General features: G+C 49.6%; 2 protein-coding genes across 3 annotated transcripts in view; both read right to left on the bottom strand.

Annotated features, from left to right (window-relative positions):
- Fxyd2 (FXYD domain containing ion transport regulator 2) overlaps positions 1 to 1,566 on the bottom strand; it is a 7,148-nt gene extending 5,582 nt beyond the window's left edge. Inside the window, exon 1 of the mRNA XM_031345841.1 lies at positions 1,409 to 1,566. Within this exon, the coding sequence (XP_031201701.1) occupies positions 1,409 to 1,427 (19 nt within the window). The 5' untranslated portion in view covers positions 1,428 to 1,566. The remainder of the gene's footprint in view (positions 1 to 1,408) is intronic.
- Positions 1,567 to 8,637: 7,071 nt separating this feature from the next.
- Positions 8,638 to 19,262, bottom strand: part of Fxyd6 (FXYD domain containing ion transport regulator 6) — a 25,332-nt gene continuing 14,707 nt past the window's right edge. Inside the window, exons 2-8 of one of the 2 annotated variants that reach the window (XM_031345838.1) lie at positions 14,628 to 14,687; positions 14,000 to 14,038; positions 13,819 to 13,893; positions 13,006 to 13,042; positions 12,442 to 12,491; positions 11,986 to 12,035; positions 8,638 to 9,834 (exon numbers count right to left, since the gene is read on the bottom strand). In XM_031345838.1, coding sequence (XP_031201698.1) covers positions 12,007 to 12,035; positions 12,442 to 12,491; positions 13,006 to 13,042; positions 13,819 to 13,893; positions 14,000 to 14,038; positions 14,628 to 14,682 — 285 coding nt within the window. In that variant the 5' untranslated portion in view covers positions 14,683 to 14,687 and the 3' untranslated portion in view covers positions 8,638 to 9,834; positions 11,986 to 12,006. The remainder of the gene's footprint in view (positions 9,835 to 11,985; positions 12,036 to 12,441; positions 12,492 to 13,005; positions 13,043 to 13,818; positions 13,894 to 13,999; positions 14,039 to 14,627; positions 14,688 to 19,262) is intronic. The other variant, XM_031345837.1, reaches the window with a different exon arrangement.

Genomic DNA, 19,262 nt, shown 5'->3' with positions numbered 1-19,262 from the left:
TATATATATATACATGCATACATACAAGCTACATAGAGGATAGCTAGATCTATAATAGATTTATGAATGGATAGGTGATAGATGATAGATAGATAGAAGATATCTGCTCCCCTGGTACAGTCAGTCCTTCTTAGGGAAGGGCCCCATCTGTGAGTGCCCCTCAACCAATGCCAGGACACTGGCACTCACCTCTTGCCTAGAGATTTGATCTTTGCGATTTGCTTACCTCTCCATTGTGTCTGTCTCTTCATCTATACAGTGGTCAGGGTCTGAGACTCAGGGAAGTTGTGGGGACTGAGACAGGCATTTCAGAATATGGCCTATGACAACAGGTACCATTGTTTCTGCATTGCTTGAAAAATGGCAGGCATTAGCCTTTTGTTTACTGGTACCATCAGAAAGCCAGCCACTCCCTGCTAAGTGGTAAGAGGAGAGACCAGCCTGGCTGTGCAGCCTAAGAGCACTCAGGAAGCTCTCTCGGGCTTCCGGAGCCCAGCAACACACATTCATTCACACAGATAAACAGCAGCCCCGCCCTGTGAGAGTCTGGACCCACACGCCAGGCTCCCAGCACTCAGGGTCCCCATCTAATCTCCTGTAGTTCCACTTGACAGATGAAGAAACTAGTGCGTGGACATTTGCTTCCCCCAACCAAACCTAGAGGGGCTTGTGCCATAGCCCACCAGAGACCTGAAAAACTGAGAGTCAGGGAAGACGAAGCCTGAAACACAGAAAGGGGAGAGCAGAACTGGAAGGTCCAGGTCGCACAATGGCTGCCGGAATCTGCTGCCATGCTTTGCAGAATTCAGCAGTACCCCCACCCCTTACCGTGTTACCTTGGAGACTATCTTTGTAAGCCCCTATGAATTCTTTCTAGAACAAAAGATGAAAATAGGCAGCAAGTTAGAAAGATATGTGACAGACAGACAGGCAGGTGGGCAGGCAGACAGACAGACAGACAAAAGGATGGATGGATGGATGCATTGATGGGCAGACAGGTAGGTAGACAGGTAGGCAAAGCCCTGGGAAAAGCAGATTGACAACTACTTTTCTGTTCTAGGTACTGGGGAAGTCACCCCTCCACAGCCACATGGTTCAGTAGGAAAGAACAGAACGAGCATCACCCTGTCTCATCTGAGGTGCAGACTCAGGAGTCTGATGCAAGGGCACACGGCTGAATGAGGAGGCTAATAAAGAGTCCATTTCCCCAGCCCCTGGCTCAGAGGTGCCCTGAGCCTCTCAGTAGGCCCAGGACTCACTATTGAGATGCCCTTATTAGGGCATTCTGTCTCTCCCATTTCTGTTTCTCCCACAATTGTGGGGAGTCAGCAGATATATTTGAAAGTCATGGGTGGTCCCCTGAATCCAAGTTGGGCAGGGCAGGGAGGGCCAGGCTTGGGAGACTCACCCAGGTACCACCTGTCCATGGCAGGAGCTGTTGGAGGTGTTTGAGGGACACAGGAGTCAGGGAGTGCCTGCCCTTGCCTGGGGCCTGGATGGGAACAGTGGCACTTCCTCTTTTCAGACCGGATGAGCAGAGCTGGGACAGGAACAATGAAGCAGGAGGAGGGGCTGGTGAGGGAACTCTCACCCTGCACCTGCCTGAGCTGGTTGGAGCAAAGGGACCCATGTGAGGGCAAGGGAACAGCCTCTGACCTCCACAGGCACTGAAGGAAGGGACACTCTGAGCAGCAAAGTAAACTGTAACAGGGACCCTGCTGTTACAGCCAGTGTTCAGCACCTTGTTCTCTAAGAGGGTTCCCTGACGGGCACTGGTTAGGGTAGAAGCTGGCAGAACCAGAGCCACCCCCTCCCCACTTCTTTGGGCTTCAGGCTGGCAGCTTAGAGGCAGGTGTGGGTCCCCAGCCTTCACTGAAGAGATTCTTCATCCTCCCACCCAGTGGGCCCCTCCCCTCTGATATCTCTTGCCCCTAGGTCCATTCTGCAGTCCAGAGACCCCCTGAGACCAGGCAGGAAACTGCTCCAGATGCAATGGGGACTTAGTCTCTGCTGGTCTTGGCCCTGAGGCAGCTGACCAGCCTCCTGAACTATTCTGAGCAGTGGCTGGAGCCACAGCTGGTTTGAGAGTGCTCCCATGGTGGCCTGTCCTTCCTCCCCACCTAACCCTGGGGGCATGTGTCATTTATGATGTCACACCGGCCTGGATGCACCTACGGGTCTCTCTCAGCAACAGTTCAGGCACATAATGAGGTCCTCTGAGAAGGGCTGAGCTTTCTGACAGGGGAACAGCCAAAAGGTCCCCAAGCTAGAATGGTGCAAGGAGACAATGAAGGACTCAGTACCTCCCGGAGTCTTTGCGACAGGCCCAGAGCAAGGCTACCATAGTAAGTCTCTGTTGGCTGACTAAGACTGGACCACAGCGTCTCCTCCAGGCTCTCAAGGTCATCCCAGTGTGGCCATAACACAGGGGGATACCGGCAGAGAGTGGGTAATGCTGGGTCTCGTCACCCTGACAACTTGCCTTCTTGTCCCTCACAACAGAACCCTAAGAGGGGGACTAATGACACCCCCAGGGAGATGGAGGCATTCAGAAATGTTGGCCTGACTTCCTAGCGAGGTTCTCTGTTTAGGCTGAGGTTTGTCTTAGGGCTCTGAGCTGCCAAGGCCCCGCCCTCCAGCCCAGCCACCTGTGAGGTGAAGGGCAACTCCATCCAGTGACCCTGTCACGTGTCCCCAAGTGGAAATCCTAACTTTCAAGTAGCCTGGAGCCCTGAGTGGAAATTCCCCAAGCCAGGCACTGGGGAAGTTCAGGCAGCATCAATGGTCTCTGTAGACCTCAATAGGACTCCCACCTCTCCTCAAGCCCACCACAAATTCCTCCTTCCCAACTTTAGGGCAGTGAAAGAAGTCATCCAGTTGCTTAACAGACACCCTGTGCCCCTGTCCAGCCCTTCACTTGTAAAACCTTCACTCTCCTGCTCAAGGTCCTCTGAATACTGCCTCTAAGCCCCGGTCTTTTCTGTGTCCCTTTGTAAACCTTCTTGTTCTGTTTATGTATTTACTTATTTATTGTGTGTATGAGAGCCTTCACAGGCCATGTGAATGTCTGGAGACCAGAAGACAATTCGTAGGACCCAGAGATTGAGTTCACATTGCCAGGCTTTGTGGTAAGTGCCTTTGCTTGCCCTCTTGCTGGCTCTCTGTTTTGTGTTCCTTCTTAATCCAATCCTAGTGGCCTCTCTGACCCTGTCCCCAACTTTTCTGTCTATTCCAGTGGGTCTCTGATCTTCCAGGGATCACTCCTACTTCAGCATCTTAACAGAGATGGGTTTCGAGTACCCAACCTCTAGATGTTCCCTCTGCCCTCAGGTTTTTCCTCCTGGGCTTCACTTAGAGACCCTTCTAGGTACCCTTCCTAAATTCTTACACAGCCAACAGAGGTGGCAGCAATTTGCCAGCAACTCAGCCTCAGAGCTTGCCTAAGGTCACCTTCTCTCCAGCCTGCATGTCGCAGGTAACTGGGCCTAGTATGCTCTAGAGACAGTAAGCACTTAGTACCCTTGCCTTCAGACTCCTCTATCACCCCATAGCGCCACACCCGTGCACACACTCATTTCCATACCCACCCACATCCCCGATTCCCAGCCCTGAAAGCTGAATGAATGCTGCTGAGGTCTTGCCTGGCTCACCTGACTCTAAGTTCATCCTCAGACAACTTCTATGCCATATCCCAGCCACTCAAGACCATCAGCAGGGTTTAACCAGTGCTGGGGACAAGGAGTCCTCCCTGAGACATCCTATTGTCCTGAAAAGGAACCCTGTCTCCTGCTACCCTGAGAGCAACTGCAGAAGAATCCCCTCCCACGTCTGTGTGCACATCCCCTTAAGGCCAGACCACATCAGTATAAAACCTTCTGTAAACTGACCTTGCCCTTCTGAGCCAGTGAACCCAGAGAAGGATGCCTCTCTGTATCCTGCCATCTAAAGTGCATAGTGACACGTACCTCAGAGGCTTGATGCAGGACGAGGTCTTTAGAAGAAGTGCTTGCCCAAAGAAGGTTTTAACAATCATAGTAGCACTCCCTACCCTAAGCTGGCCTGGCTTCTCCAGGAGATAAATGTGCTCACCACACCCCTCTACATGGCTCAGGAGTCTCCTTGACTTCTACTGAAGCGACCCTAACAGTTGTCTCCTGTCCCAGTGCTCCAGCTGGATCTCCACCAGACATCACCACCACTGGCCCCAAATGTCCATTCTTCCCTAGGAGAAACAGCAGGTACCATGCTCTTCTTATCAGTCTCTCGGCCTCCATTCTACTTCTTGGTGTCTTCCCTGTAATGCCAGGGCCTAGCAGCCATGAAAATGCTATCCTCTTGATTTTTAAAAGAATGGGATGAGCCAGGAGCCTCCAGTTTTCCTTCCTTGACTGGGTTTCTTCAGGGTGGAGCCCCAGAGGGTGTCTAGCTGTGTCCTCTAAGGCTCAGAGACCAAAGCAGTCTTTGGGAGCTGGGAGGGGGAGAGGTCCCCCTTTCATCCTTGTCATGCCCACAGGGACAGGGACCTCAGCAACTATGCCTCATTTTCCCCACATCATTCAGATAGGCTTGTCTTAAGACTCATGGCAGCCATGTGGACAGTCCCCATTGCATTGGGTAGTAGTGAAGTCACAGGTTGAGACATCCAGCTGACCCTTGTGCCCCTAATTCCCACAGGAAGGACTGGAGTAGAAGTCTTCACCACCAGCCTTCCCACAACAAGACTCTCTAGCCCAGCAGCCCAGGGTTTTGTGAGGTTTCCAGCCAGAATCCATAGCATCGAACTTCAGGCTCCAGCATCACTTCCTTTGTGTTGATTCATAGCTCAAAGGAGCTTCAAAAGAGCAGAAATCTAAAGCCCAGAGAAAGCCCTGACTCCGAGCTCAGGCCCAGGGATGCAGAGTAGGAGATGTGGCTGTTCCTCGTAGTCTCCATCTGTGCCAGCTAGAGGTCCCAAACCCGGAGGAATGCCAGCTCCTGTCTCCTGCTGTGACTACAAGTGCCAGGTCACTGGGGTCTTATAAGGCAAGGGCTTGGAGGAGGTGGGCCCCATAGGATCCAGTCCTTAAAATGTTGGCTTCAAGATGGCCCAAGCAGTGGGGCACAGGGTTCCTGGGAGTTGCCAAAGGGCAATGTCCTCTGAGAGTCAAGGTCACCATGTTACAGCAAGGACAAGCCCATTCATTAGTCCAGCCTCCTACACAGAGAACACCCTGGAGAGAAATGCCTTCTTGATTTTCTCAGAACTCACACCTGGCCTTGACCTGGAGCAGAGGTATTTCTACTGGCTCCTTGTGGCCACTACCTTTGGAGAAACCCCAGGAAACAAATCATACTTTTCCCTCTATGACCTCTAGAGTCCTGAGATAGGCTTCTGTGGCTTTCATGTGGTCTGGGACCATCCTGGCCTGGCCTGTGTGCATACACACATCACCATATCCACTCACTGAACCATCCGTCAGTCACTGAGGCTGGGTCAAGCTCTCCCCACCTGGCAATCACTCTACTGATTTCATGGAGCTGGAGATTTCCAAGGATCTGCTTTCCTTTTCCTAACATCACAAGTATGCTTGGGTACCACTATTTCACAACAAGTGGGGACTGTGGGCAATATGTGTATAAGTCAGGGCTGGAGCCCATGTCTAAGGGACCCTTGCTATCGATAAGGAGGCAGTTCTTGAATGCTTAGTGATGCTAGTACCAGTTCCATGTTATCTTCCTGAAGAAATGCCAATGTGTTTTTATCTCTAAAAATATCACTCTCACTCAGGGAAGTAGTAATACATTACTTGAATAGTATATACACTGTATAATATAGGGTACACACTGTATAGTGTAGTGTATAGTAGAGGATACTCTGGCTTTGGTGGCTTTCCCAGAGTCACACAGGTTGCAGGAGGCCTAACCCACCCCCAAGGACTTTATAGTGCAAGAAGAAAAGTGACAGAGAGGTGGGAGCTGAAGTCATGCAGTTGGAGAGAAGAAGGGCCCAGGCTCTGAGGCAGGGGCTGCTTCAGAAAGATCCACTCCTTCTGCCCAGTATCCTTCAGGACATTAAAGACAGCATCACCTCTTGGCAGGAGACCTCTTGTTGCTCAAGGCTGTGGAGCTGGGGCTGGCTCCAGAAAATCAGCAGGTGGTTGGCTTGAACTGGTTGATTCTGCCAACCAGGAGCTTAGGGGTGACAGCAATGAATCACACAAATGGCAAAAGGGAGCCATTCCCTCCTCTTCATGGCCTGAAGACAGGTATTTTCAGAGCTCCTCCCCCTGGCTTGGGCAAACACACCCGACCTTTCTTGCTCTCCCTGGGGCCTCTGGGGGAGGGGGTGCAGAGCAGCCAGGGACAAGGTGAGAACCAGACTGAGCTGGAGAATTCTCCTCCCCTGCCAGCCCTCTACCCTTAGGAAGGCAGAGCCCTGCCTCTCAGAGTGTGTGTGTGTGGGGGGGGGGGGTGCAAAGCCCCTTGACCTTGGGTCATGCTTCAGCCTGGCATGCCCTTCCCGCTTCTGCTAGCATTGTGTTTTGCTCTCTGCCTCGGCTCCTCTTCCAACAATAGCTTGGCCAGTTTTGACCTACAGCCCGTAAGGAAAAAAAAATGAACAAACAGAACACCTCAGAGGCTGAGGCCCACAGCGTTTGGGGGCGCAGAGACAGATTGGTGACGTTAAGAATGAGCAGCAGCAGCTCTCAAAGAGATTGGAACATCTTTGGGGGTCAAACTCATGTGAGATAGAAAGTTCTGGGGGTCAAACATGAAGAACCCTCAAGGTCACTGAGAACAAGCGACTCACTGTCCCTTTATAGTACAGTAGCTTTGTCATCCAGTCAAGTAAAGTTGCCACATTAAACCAAATCTCAGTGAATGGGGCGGTACCTCAGTCAGCAAAGAGCTCACACAGCAAGCACAAACACCAGCACCCCTAAAACCAGCTGTGGCTCTGCACATCTGTAACCCCAACTTAGGAGATGGAGTCGGGATGTCCAGAAGTTAAGGTCATCCTTGGCTGTATGTTTGTTTGTTCATTTGAGGCAAACCTGGGCTATTTAAGACCCTGTCTCAAAGGAAAAACAAAAACTAAACAAATGAGAAGTGGAAAGGAACATCGGGTATCAAGGGCTGAGCTGCTGGCGCTGCCCACCCTCGTGACCTTGCAGTGTTGATGTGAGTGTGGGAGGTGGGCCCACGAGAAGAAGCCCCACACCGCACATCTGGCAACAGCTTAGTAGATGTCTTTCTGTATGGTTTGACGCTCAGGCTTTCCATCCAGCTCTGGGTCTGGTTTCCACACCACTGGCCACTCATATGAACTCCCTCAGAGCACAGACTGGGGTGCATGCTAGCTAGGTCATATCCTAAAAGGGAATGGAGGGAATGGAGCAGACAAGATTGCAGGAGCCATGAGCTGTACCCCACCCTTTACCTGACACCAGCTGTGTGGTGTATACATGGCCCTGGAAACACTGTCTGGGTCCACCCCAACTCCCTTGCAGCTGCCGTGGCCTGGACTAGCCTTGACGGGTGTCAGAGAGAATTTGTAAAACAAGACTATCCTGCTATCTCAGGATAAAGCCAGGTTCTCAGGCAAACTAAGTGAGTGCTTCTAGACTCCTTGCAAAGCCATGGGTACTGTGTTAGACACATAGTAAAATAACAGTACCCCCTTTCATTGGTATGATGGAGGAAGGTCAGACTTCTCATCGGACTTCTTTAGAGTTCAGTGCTTTGGTAATGCGTTTAGTAATGGCTGGCACAGTAACCCACAATCCTTTGTGTGTCTGAGGCCTCTCAGGGTCTCAGTCACCTTCGAGGCATGAACTCCCTGATGCCTGTGTGTGCCGTGAACAGAGCTCATCTGCTTCATTAACAAGTGCTTATGTGACCAGGGATATTTTAACCCCTGCCATCCCTGGCTTGACAATATTGAATTTGTTCCCTGCTTAAGACCCCATCTTTTCAGAGCCTAAGAAGCAAGACACACCAAGTATAAAGGTAAGAGGGAAATAGACCAAGCAGGTCTTGGGATAGCTACACGGATACTCCAAGAACATGGAGTCCGGTGCTCCCTCGGGCCTGTGTGGTTCAGCTCTGTGGCTGGAAGCAACTTAGAATCCTCATGGTGGCTACTGAGGTTCTATTGAGACCCTAAGATAGTCTGGGCATTCCTGGGTTAGAACAAGGTTTATTCCTCACTCTCTAGGAGCTGAGTCTCACCCAAGACACACAGGAAGCTGGCGGCAGGGCTGTGCACAGGGGTGGGCCGCTACCCTCAAAAGGAACCTGCCTGCAGCTGTGTTTATTTGGCCAACCAACCTCCATGGGATGGTAATGTCTATTACTGTCACCATCACTAACCTCCTGAGGCTCTTTTGCCTCCAAGTTGTCCTGCGGTGAGGAGAGCCTGAGACCAGGGACCTGTAAAAAGGGAACCAAGGAATGAGAGAAACGGGGAGGGGGAGAGGAGACCCAAAGCTGGGCTCTAGAAGCCCCCCTCAAAAGAGGCCTAAACTGCCTGCCACCTCCCTAGCATCCTTCAGTCTTGACTTTCTCCCTCTGACTGGGGACAGGCTCTCTTGTCCTTTACGTTCCCCGGGCCCTACAAACCCTCAGACTCTCCGAAGAAAAGTCACTCAGAGCCACTAGGAAACAATGCTGTCTTTTATTTATTTATTTATTTTTCTGTTGTCAGAGGACAGATCACAAGACAGAGATCAGCAGTCCCAGTACACAGTGTGGCTTGGTTAGTTTCCAAGGGAACACAACAGGCAGGTGGGGCAGGCTCTGGTGTGAGTTTCCATTCTGATGACCTTTGACTTCCGGCATTTGCATCCAGGCTGTGCATACCCTCCTGTTGCTCTCTGACCGGCAGCCCTGTTGCCCCTGCACCCTTCCACCCGTTTCCACTCTGACCCCTTACAGGCAGGGATAAGAAACCGCAAAGTCTGCCAGATCCACACCACAAGGCAGAGAGACAGAGCCACCCTCACACTCTGGCTATCTCCTGCCAGAGACCAGCTTCAGAGAAGGAAGGAGTCCTCTGGTCAGGTGAATTGGGCTAGAGATTGAAGTCTCAGAAGCAGGGAAGGTGGGTGAAGGCAGAGGGGCTCCAGAGCCTGCAGGGTTATTGCTCAGAAGATTAAGTGAGGAGCTCGTTCCCCAGAGGCAAGAATTCCTGGGTGTTCCGTAAAGGATGGGGCAGACTGGGACTCTGCAGTGGACACCCTAAAAGGAGAAGGAGCCCTGGAGATGCAGAGCCTGCCACAGGACAATCTGAATCTCTGCTGCAAACAGACCTTCTAAACTGGTGGAATCTGAAGCAAGTTTCTTCTGAGAGTCCACAAAGAACAGCAATGAAGATGGTACGAACTTTCTCAGCCCCAGGACCTCAGGGGACTCCTACCCTGGGTACAACTAACTCTCCCTAAAGCCTGAACCCAGAGACTGGGACTAGGGCTCCTCAGGGACAGAGCAGACTCCAGAGAGCAAGAGGAGATGGAGGTCACAGCAGGGGGCACAAGGAGCCAACAGCAGCTTGGGAGAGGAAGCACACGGTTCACAGAAACAAATGAAATCCACGAACGACCACAGTCAGCAGACACACACAGACACGCACAGACACGGCACAGACTGGGTCCAGAGCCCGGCTGCAGTGAGAAGAGAAGGGCTGTGAGTGTTGCATCATTAATACAGGACTGGGGTTAGTGGGGGCAGGGAGAGGCACAGGGAACACAAGTTCTTGGCTTCTCCTAGGGAAAGGTCTGGTATGAAGTAGCCGGTTTTCTCAAGCCTCAACATCAGCCTCTGAGGCGTCGGGTAGCTGGCCTTGGCTTCTGGAGGCTGTGGAGGCAGAGAATTCACATGACGACTCCAGGTCTTTTCTGGTACCCATATCTCATCCTCTCTCCATCTTCAGCATAGTCCCTTTGCCTGTAAATCCCTCCAATGGCATGACCTTGAAAACCCCCCAGGGCCAGTGAAGAGCAGACAAGGCCAAGAGGCAGGGAAGGCAGATGGAGGAGTGTGTGTGTGTGTGTGTGTGTGTGTGTGTGTATGTGTGTGTGTGACTTCTAGACTGGAGTTGTTGACTGACCCCTGCTTAACAGGTCACTTGTCTTAAAGATATCCATTCCAAAGATGGACGCAGCAAGCCCTGCTCTGCTGCCTGGGGCTGTCGTGTGGAGGTGCAGGCATTAAAACACTGTACAGGTGCATGGCAGTATTGGCTTCACGGCAAAGGCTAGTGTCCATGATCAGACGGCTTTTTGTTGGCTTTGGTTTTGAGACAGGGTCCATTGTAGCCCAGGCTGACCTCAAACTCACTTAGCCAGGGTTGACCTTGAACCTGTAATCTATCCCCCACAGGCTGGCTTTATAGGTATGCACCACTATGCCTGGTTTCCTTTAACTTACAACCAAAGCTAGAGTTATGCACTTGGTTTTTACACCCTATTGTGTGGAATCTGGAGAAGTGAGGCAATAAACTGGCTTTCTTGCCTTTGTATAGCCTATGGCTTGCCATCCAGGACACAGTTGAGAAGGTATTCTGGGTGGCCCTAGCCACAGAAACCTGGACTCAGGACCCATCTTGCCACTTACTATCTGTGCTGGGTAGTGTTGTGTCAACTTGACACAGGCTATAGTCATCTAAGAGGGAGGCTCCATTGGGAAAATGCCTCCTGATCTTATGATCAGGTTGTTGGCAGACCCGTAAGGCATTTTCCTAAGCCGGGTTTGATGGGGGAGCGCCCAGCTCATTGTGGGTGACACCACCTAGAGTGGGGCTCCTACGTTCTATTTTCTTATAGCAGGCTGAGCAAGCTATAAGGAGCAAGCCAGTAAGCAGCTCTCCTCCAAGGCCTCTGCATCAGCTTCTGCTTCCAGGTTCTTACCCTGCTTAAGCTCCTGTCCTGACTTCATTCAACATGGAGGCTTAGGGCAAATAACCTTTTCCTCCTTGATTTGTTTTTGACCATGTGTTATCACAGTAACCCGAACCAGGACACGATCTGAATGGCCTTCTCTGACTGCAATCATTCTCATTATAAATGGGGCCGGCTCTACATGTCCTGGTTCTCCTGGTAGCTCCAGAAGGTTCCTATATGGCCTGCTGACTGGAAGCTTTGTTCAGTCACTATGTACTCTCTGGTACACCCTACAGTGAGCAATAGAAGTGAGCACACAGTGGGTCCCCAGTGTTGAGGGCAGTGGAGGTGCAGGCACTAGGAGGGGCATATATTATTTTCACAACTGTAGAATACGGGAGAGTTTCATAATAAACGTGTGTGGGTGTGGGTGTAGTGTATGTGTGCGATATCTGTGTTTGTATATGTGTGGTATGTTTGATGTGTGTATGTATGTATGGTGTGTATGTGAGTGTGTGAGTGTGTGTGTGTGTGTGGTGTATGTGTGTGATATCTGTGTTTGTATATGTATGGTATGTTTAGTGTGTGTATATATCTATGGTGTATGTGTATGTGTGGTATGTTTGGTGTATATATATAGTGTGTGTGTGTGTGTAGTATGTGTGGATGGTGTGTGTTTGTGTGTGGTGTGTGTATATGGTGTGTGTGTGTATGGTGTGTGTATGCTGTGTGTATAGTGTATGATGTGTGTATTTGTATGTGTATATGGTGTGTGTTTGTGTGTGCTGTGTGTGTATATGGTGTGTGTGTGATGTGTGTGTATAGTGTATGGTATGTGTGTTTGTGTGTTTGTGTGTGGTGTGTATTTGTGGTAGCTGAAGCAGTACTGTATGAGCCTGACCCCAAGGCTGGTTGTAAGCCCTGATTCCCTATGCTTGCTGTGTTTGAATAAAGCCCTCAGTGTCTCTGCGACTGAGCAGTCCACTGTTCTGCCCCACCTCTGAGAGACGCGTAAGAGCAGACTGTTAAGAAAAATTGAGTGCCATGAGGAAGTCAGCATGATTCCCTGCCCAGACTCATTGAAGGCCAAGGTGAGACAGTGGGAAACCAAGCACAGAGCATCTACCTTCTCGATGGAGGCTGCACTTCAGTTCTCTGCCTTCTGGGGCTCCGCAGCTGGAAGGGAAGGCAGATTGATGCTGTGTGAGGCCCCTCACCATGCTTCACGCTGAACCCTCACTTATGGCTGATACTAGGATTTGGAATCACCAAGATGTGGTGCCAATCCTTGACGTTCACTGGTTATAAGAACTTAGGTGATGATGGCTACCTCATGGGGCTTAACACACGTGGAAAGATGGAGCCTGCCTGGCAGGAAACAGGTGCTCTGCATACAATGACTACCACCTGTCTAGTGTGGATGAAGCGCTAACATCACATAAGTACTTACTGAGAACCCTTTCCTGGCACCTCAGAGGCACGTCTGCTGAACCCCAAAGCAGCTCATGGCACCTGGCCCAGCCCCTCCCCTCCCCCAAGACCATGGGAAGAGCCTCTCCCAGCACTGTTTTACAGCAGTTACCGTTTGTAGTGATGAGGTTCTCCGCCTGGGCCTCTTCATCACCTGGAGCCCTATGACAAGCAGAGATGAGTAAGGTGACTGGAGAAGTTGGACTGATCTGGACAGAGCCAGAGAATTATGGGTACCCTTCAGTGTCTGCCCGGAGGCGGGGTTTGGGTGTGCCTGCCACTGGCTCTGGCTTCTGAGGTCCATGGCCACCATGGCTGTTTTAATGAATGGGGTATAAGTTACATAGTGTAGAAGGAGGCCAAGCATTGACATAATGCAGAGAGCCTCAAGAAAAGATGAGAATCAGGCCCAATGTCTCTGCCCTGCACCTCAGAGCGGCCTTCTGCCTTTTCTCCTCTCCTAGCCAGCCTCGCTCTCTCCAGGGCCTCTAAACAAGGTTCCAGCACAGTCCTACCCAGGAATTCACATCTGAGACTGCCCCTGCTTTGTTCCAAAGTCACTTGGAAACGCCCAGATTCATACCCCAGCGCCCACGTTCTCTTTCTGAGGCAAATGAACACCCATGGGGTTCCCTCCACAGCCCTCACCCTGTCCCGACAGCCCCAGTACCCTTACCTGGGTTTCTGATTGAAACTGCACTTGCACCTGCGACCTGAAACACAAAGAAACCATCCAAGGTCACGCTCCCAGCGTTACCTCAAGGTCAGGCTCCAGGCCTGGACACAGAAGACCTACTGTGAGTCTGTACAGGCTAAAGGCACTGCCAGACACAGGCAGTGGACGTCTGCACTACTGCCCAAAGCAACCCTGGGTAATCTTCCTCCCCCCCCCAATCCCCCACCCCCAGCCACGACAGTTGGGTCTGGAGATCTGATCCTCATTGGCTGCTGTTTGTGGGAGGTGGGGCTGAGCTAACCAAAGTGGGTTGTTGGGGCAGGTCTTGGAGGTGGTAGCCAGAGAGGAGGTTATATCCTGAGCTTTCTGCTTCCTGGTCTGTCTTAATGTGAACAAGTCACACACGTCTGCTATTATGGACTAAGTTACTCCGCTATGCCTTCCCACTATGACGAACTTTGCCCTTTCATACAATGAGCAAAAGTACACTCAACGCCACAGCATGTGTAGGAGAAACACATAGGGACACATTCCTAGGAGCATGGCGAGAACAGCCTTTGACTCCTCGGATGCCAAACCCCTGCCCTGTGGATACAGCCTGTTCTTCTTAGCTCTGTCTGTTCTCATCTACATCCTCTGGGCTCACCTTCCTTTTTTAATGAGCACTGACTAAATGGCCAGCCCTCTATTGATCCTGGAGATACTGTGGAGAGGCAAGACTGTGCCTCCTCCTTTCCCACAGAAGAAATAAATGGTAGGCTTGGATATTGTCCCCATCTGTCTGGTAGCCATAGAGAAAAGAGACGGACTCACTTAGGATGAGAAGTATCCCAACGGTGAAGAGGACCACAGCAAACACCAATCCCCCAATCCTCAGGGTCTGGTAGTCTGCGAAGGGACCAGAGGTGAGAGGTTGGCGAGGGGCAGGGCCAGGAGGTCACGCCTGTCCCTCCTGGGGATGGGGCCACACCCTGGGGCTGCCGACCTCACTCACCATAATAGAAAGGATCCTTTTCTTTCTCCTTCTCAGCTGCTGGGAAAGATACGACAAGGTCAAATGGAAGACAGCCATGCTTCCTGTGACCTCTCACCTGCCCCATAACCCCCGGTCCCCACAAAAGGATCCTTGTGAAGGGGGCTCACTAGGCAGAGATACTGGAGATCATAGAGGACGGGCTTGCTGGGTGTAGGGTCCTCGCCTAGGGCAGGTATGACTCAAAGCCTTTGAGGTCCTGAGCTCACATCATGTCATTCATTTACTCCAAAAGGCCAGGTCTACTATCATCTAGTGACAAATGGGGAAACTGAGGCCAAGCGGTTAGGGGAGACTCGTGATGTGCCTATCAAGTCAGGATGGATTAATTACAGTCTAGGCTACAGTTCCATAGGAGCCCAAGATACCTGGAGAGATTAGCAGAAGGCACCCTTGTGGGGAGCAGTGGGAGTGGGACGTGCAGGGGCCACCTGAACTAAGATCTGTTTTCCTCTGCTGACAGTAAGAACCCCTGACCAGATGTAAAGCTGCCTCAAATTTCTTAACCCTAATGTCTGAAAGGGCCAGAACCTTCTACCAGAAAGGGCTATGTCTGCCAGTTTGGCACAAGTCCCTAAAGGACGCTTACCACTAGCCAGGACCACAGGGGCCAGCAAGCCGCAGAGGATCAGCACCGTCTCCATGGTGTCTGGGGGTAAAGAAGGAAGACATTATTACTCCAGGGACAGAAAACTTTCCTTGGCAAGCCAACACCCTGATGGGAGCTCATCCCAGCCTGAGCTGTCGGGGGAGCTTGTGTGACCTAGGGCCACTCCAAATCACCAGGACTGATGCCACCTTATCAGGCTCTCATCAGACTCTCAGAGCTCTGTGTGGCCAATTCTATTAACCCAGATGAGTCAGAACACTTAACAGGCACTGTGTTAGGTCCACACTGCAGGCCTGGAACCAGAAGTTTGCTGATAGTAAATGCCCTTCACAGAGGGAGCGGCAGGGCCCAGGTCAGAAGATGGCTCAGGAACTCATTATCGTGAGGCTTCTGGGCAGAAGAAAGCTTGACTTCCCAAGGGCTTTGGAGATGTCTCACCAGTGTCCTCCTTCCGGGCCACCTCTGCCTCATTAAGATGTGGGGCCCTGGGTCCAGCCCACCAGGAAGTCTTTTTAAGATATGTTTATATTGTATGTGTGAGTGTGTGTCCATGTATGCATGTGTGCAGGTGTCCATGGATGCCAGAAGATCCAGGTCAACACATTTCTTGGAGCTGGAGTTACAGGTGGTTGAGAGCTATCTGATACGGATGCTGAGAACCAAACCGGAGTCCTCTGGAAGAGCAGTAAGCATTCTTAAGCACTGAGCCATCTCTCCAAGCCCCTAGGAAGTGTTTCTATGAGGCGATGAGTAGAGGACACTTTCTGATCCTCAAACACTATTGCGAACCCTGACACCCACATCTGACCTTAAGTGTCTTTCATGTTGTTTCCTGTTTTCTCAGCTTCCCCTAGAGGCCCCATCTGCTGAAGGTGATAACTATGTAAAGGTAATCTGGACAGAGGTTTCTGAGCACGGAAGTCACTAAGCGCTCTACTTGGATCTCATCCATTCTCGGTGATGAGATGGGGGACTCCAATGGGACACATGGGCAACGATAGAGTTGGTTTGGCTCCACCCAGGGACATGTTACACTTGTCACTCTCAGACTCAGAAGAGTAGTACAGAATGAGAAGGGAGAAGAACACAAATCAGGAGCGTCCAAAGCTGCTTAATCTTCTCCATCCAGGGTAAGCCTGGCGGTAGCCTGAACCTGTCTAGAATGGCCGGACCCATGCTCATTCTAACAAGCGACCCTACTGCCATGCACCAATCAGACACCAGGGGGCAGCAGAGCTTCATCCAGAACCACTCCCAGCCAGAGTCCTGTAGGCGTCGAATACTCCTCTGCTGTGTGAACATGCACCTTGCTCTTCTTAAAACTATGCTTGACCTAGATATCCAGTAACATTGCTTAGTGTGATTCTGTGCATGTGTGTCTGAGCAGACACAGCTCTTGCATGTGGAGCCACAAGGTCAACTTCAGATGTCTCCCTCAAACACTCTGTACTTTATCTTTTGAGACAGGGCCTCTCACGGAGCCTGGAGCTGACAGAGTCTGACTCTGGCTGGCGGACTAGCCAGCGAATTCCAGCCATCCTCCTAACTCTCCACCTTCTCAATGCTGAGACTGTAGTTAGATGCCACTCCACTTAAGTTCCAGGGATCTAACTCGAGTCCTCACCCTTGAGTGGTGATATGCCTTACTGACTGAGCCTTCTCTCCAACCCCTAATATAGCTTTAAAAAAAAATTATAATATTTGCAGTTCCCCGGACTAGCTTTAATCAACATTGTTTGGAAGATTTATCTATACTATTACACAGACCCGTAGGTAATTCATGTTGAACACCTGGCATTTCATTGTGAAGGCAAACTATTGTGTACTGATCCATTCTCTTGTTGATGGACATCTGGTGTCTTTAACACGACATTGCTAACTCTATGATATGGTTATCAACACTTGCATGAGAGGTTTTTAACGTTTAGAACACCCAGTCTCAAAAGGTACAGTTTATATTGCAGATCGGTGGAAACACTGTTCCAGGACACCAGAAAACACGACGGCGATGATGACGCCGACCAAACAACACTTAACTGTGAATGAAGTACTCTCCTGCTTAGTTTCCCTTTAAAAGAAATACAGCCAGGTGGTGGTGGCACATGCCTTTAATCCCAGTACTTGGGAGGCAGAGGCAGGCAGATTTCTTAGTTCGAGGCCAGCCTGGTCTACAGAGTGAGTTCCAGGACAGCTAGGGCTATAAAGAGAAACCCTGTCTAGAAAAACAAACAAACAAAAAGAAAAAATAAATAAAAATAAAAAGAAATACGGCTCTGCCCCTTGGCTGGTCTCTTCCTGCAGCCTGGAAACAGCAGTCATGAGTGAGCGTGGCTCTGAGGCCAGTGCTTGGGTTACAAACTGTCAGCGCTGTACAGTTAATCATCCTTCACTGGGTCATTCCCCTCCTATCACTCGGCCAGCATGATGTGACTGATCTGTCATTCCCCATCCTAATCAGTATTGACATTATCAGATGTCCTAATTTTTGTCAATGTCAAGGCATAAAATGTGGCATTAATCTGGTCACTTAGCATTGAGTGTTTGACATTTCCTTTTCTTCACCAGTGACATTCATATCTTGTTTGTATTTCAAATTACTTTTCGATCTTGACATTAAACTCCAGTTATTGAGTACTCCAATATAATATCTCCTCTTAGCTCATGATTTGTCTTTTTACTTAAAAACTTTTTTTTCACATTTCATTTATTCTCTCTCCTTCTCCCTCTCCCTCCCTCCCTCCCTCTCTCTTTCTCTCTCCCTCTCTCTCTCTCTCTCTCTCTCTCTCTCTCTCTCTCTCTCTCTCTCTCTCTCTCTCTCTCTCTCTCTCTCTCTCTCTCTCCCTCTCCCTCCCCCACCTCTTTTCTGTGTGTGTACCACAGCAGGTGTGTAGAGGTCAGATGACATCTTGTAGGTGCCTGTTCTCTCTTACCACAGGCATTCTGGGATCGAACCCAGGGGTCAGGCCTGGTGGTAGACACCTCAAACTCCTGAGCTGTCTTGCTGGCTCTGTCTTTCTTTACTTTAAAAAATTGCCCTCTAGTGCACAGAATTTCTCAATTCTAATATGACTACATGTGATGATCTATGTGTCTTATTTAAGACATTTCTTCATACTGTCAGGACACATTAAAGGTGTGTTTGTGGTCTTAAGTGTCTGGATTTAAGAGACCCTCAGTCAACATCTGGAGGAGTGCCTGGAACCACAGGCATGCACCATTGAGCCCAGCTATACTCAAAAAATTGTATTCCTCTTGGAAATGAGGTGTGAATCTTACTTTTCTCCCATTCTGATAACCAGATGTCCCAGAACCATTTGGAACTGCCAGCCACTTTTCTTGTGGTTTGCCATGCTCCTACCACAAGTCTGGTTTCTACTCGGCTGTGTGGTTATTTCCCAGCCTTGTCTTTGGCTGTATTGATTAATTTGTCTCTATAATACTCTCCTTTCTATGGATTCAATTGCTTTTTGACAACCTTGTCTGAAAGTATTAAATGAGAAATTCCAGAAATAAATGATTCATACAGTTTATAGCACACGGATCATGGTAAAATCTCTCACTGTCCCAATCCATCCTTCTAGTCCAATGCATCCACACTGTATGTGCTGCCTCTACCTGCCCACCAGTCACTTAGGAGCATCTCTTTTTTGGCACAACTGTTCTGTATCACTGTCCTTGTGTTGAAGTAACCCTCTCTAATACAACAGACACAGACTCAATCAAATAAGAAAAAAAACCTGTAAGGTGTTCCTTCAAGCAAGAAAATAAAACAAAATACACTGGGGAAAAGCCAAATTTTTTTTCTTTGAGACAGAGTTTCTCTGTGTAGCCCTGGTTGTCTTGGAACTCACTCTGTAGACCAGGCTGGCCTCAAACTCAGAAATTCACCTGCCTCTGCCTCCCAAGTGCTGGGATTAAAGGTGTGCACCACCACCGCCCGGCTGGAAAATCCATATTTAAGAATTGTCCTTATAGTCTGTTTTTATGTAATTGCTCTACATGTTGCTGTTAAGCTCTTACTGTGCCTAGCTTATGCATTGAAACATTATCGTAAGTAGATATTATAGAGAAAACAGTATAGTTAGTGTTGAAGCCTAGTTGGTTTCAGATGTCAGTCATCTACATGGTCTTGGGATGTATTCCCTGTGGACTATGGTAACTCATTAAATCCTGTATCTCTGTTACTATAGCTGTTTAATAATCTTGCTGGCTTGTAAGAGAGCTTTGCATCTTCTCTGCATTCTTTAAGAGTGTGTTGCTCTTCTGGACATATACTCAAACACTGGAGTCTGTTGCTCAACATCACTTAGAACTTTGGGATTTTCATAAGAGCTGTCATGTACCTACCTGGAGGGATTGGGTGAAATTGGGATGTTCCTGACTCCAAATCCTCAAGAGTCATACTTTTTTTTTTTTCAATTTCCCAGGGCCTTGTCAATAGTCTCCTGTGAAATGGGGTGACACCTTCACATAGCTGTTTGATCCATTGGTACATTGTAAATTATACTGTCATTTTAAACATTAACATATCGTGTAGTATGGAGCAAGACAACCGGTTTTTAATCTATTTATCAGTCTTTTTTTTTTTTTTTTTTTTTTTTTTTTTTTTTTTTT

This window comes from Mastomys coucha, unplaced genomic scaffold, assembly GCF_008632895.1.
Source record: "Mastomys coucha isolate ucsf_1 unplaced genomic scaffold, UCSF_Mcou_1 pScaffold23, whole genome shotgun sequence".
In the NCBI taxonomy this organism is placed as follows: domain Eukaryota; kingdom Metazoa; phylum Chordata; class Mammalia; order Rodentia; family Muridae; genus Mastomys; species Mastomys coucha.
The sequence above is the reverse complement of the archived record's forward strand: the minus strand, read 5'-3'. Positions and strand labels throughout refer to the sequence as shown.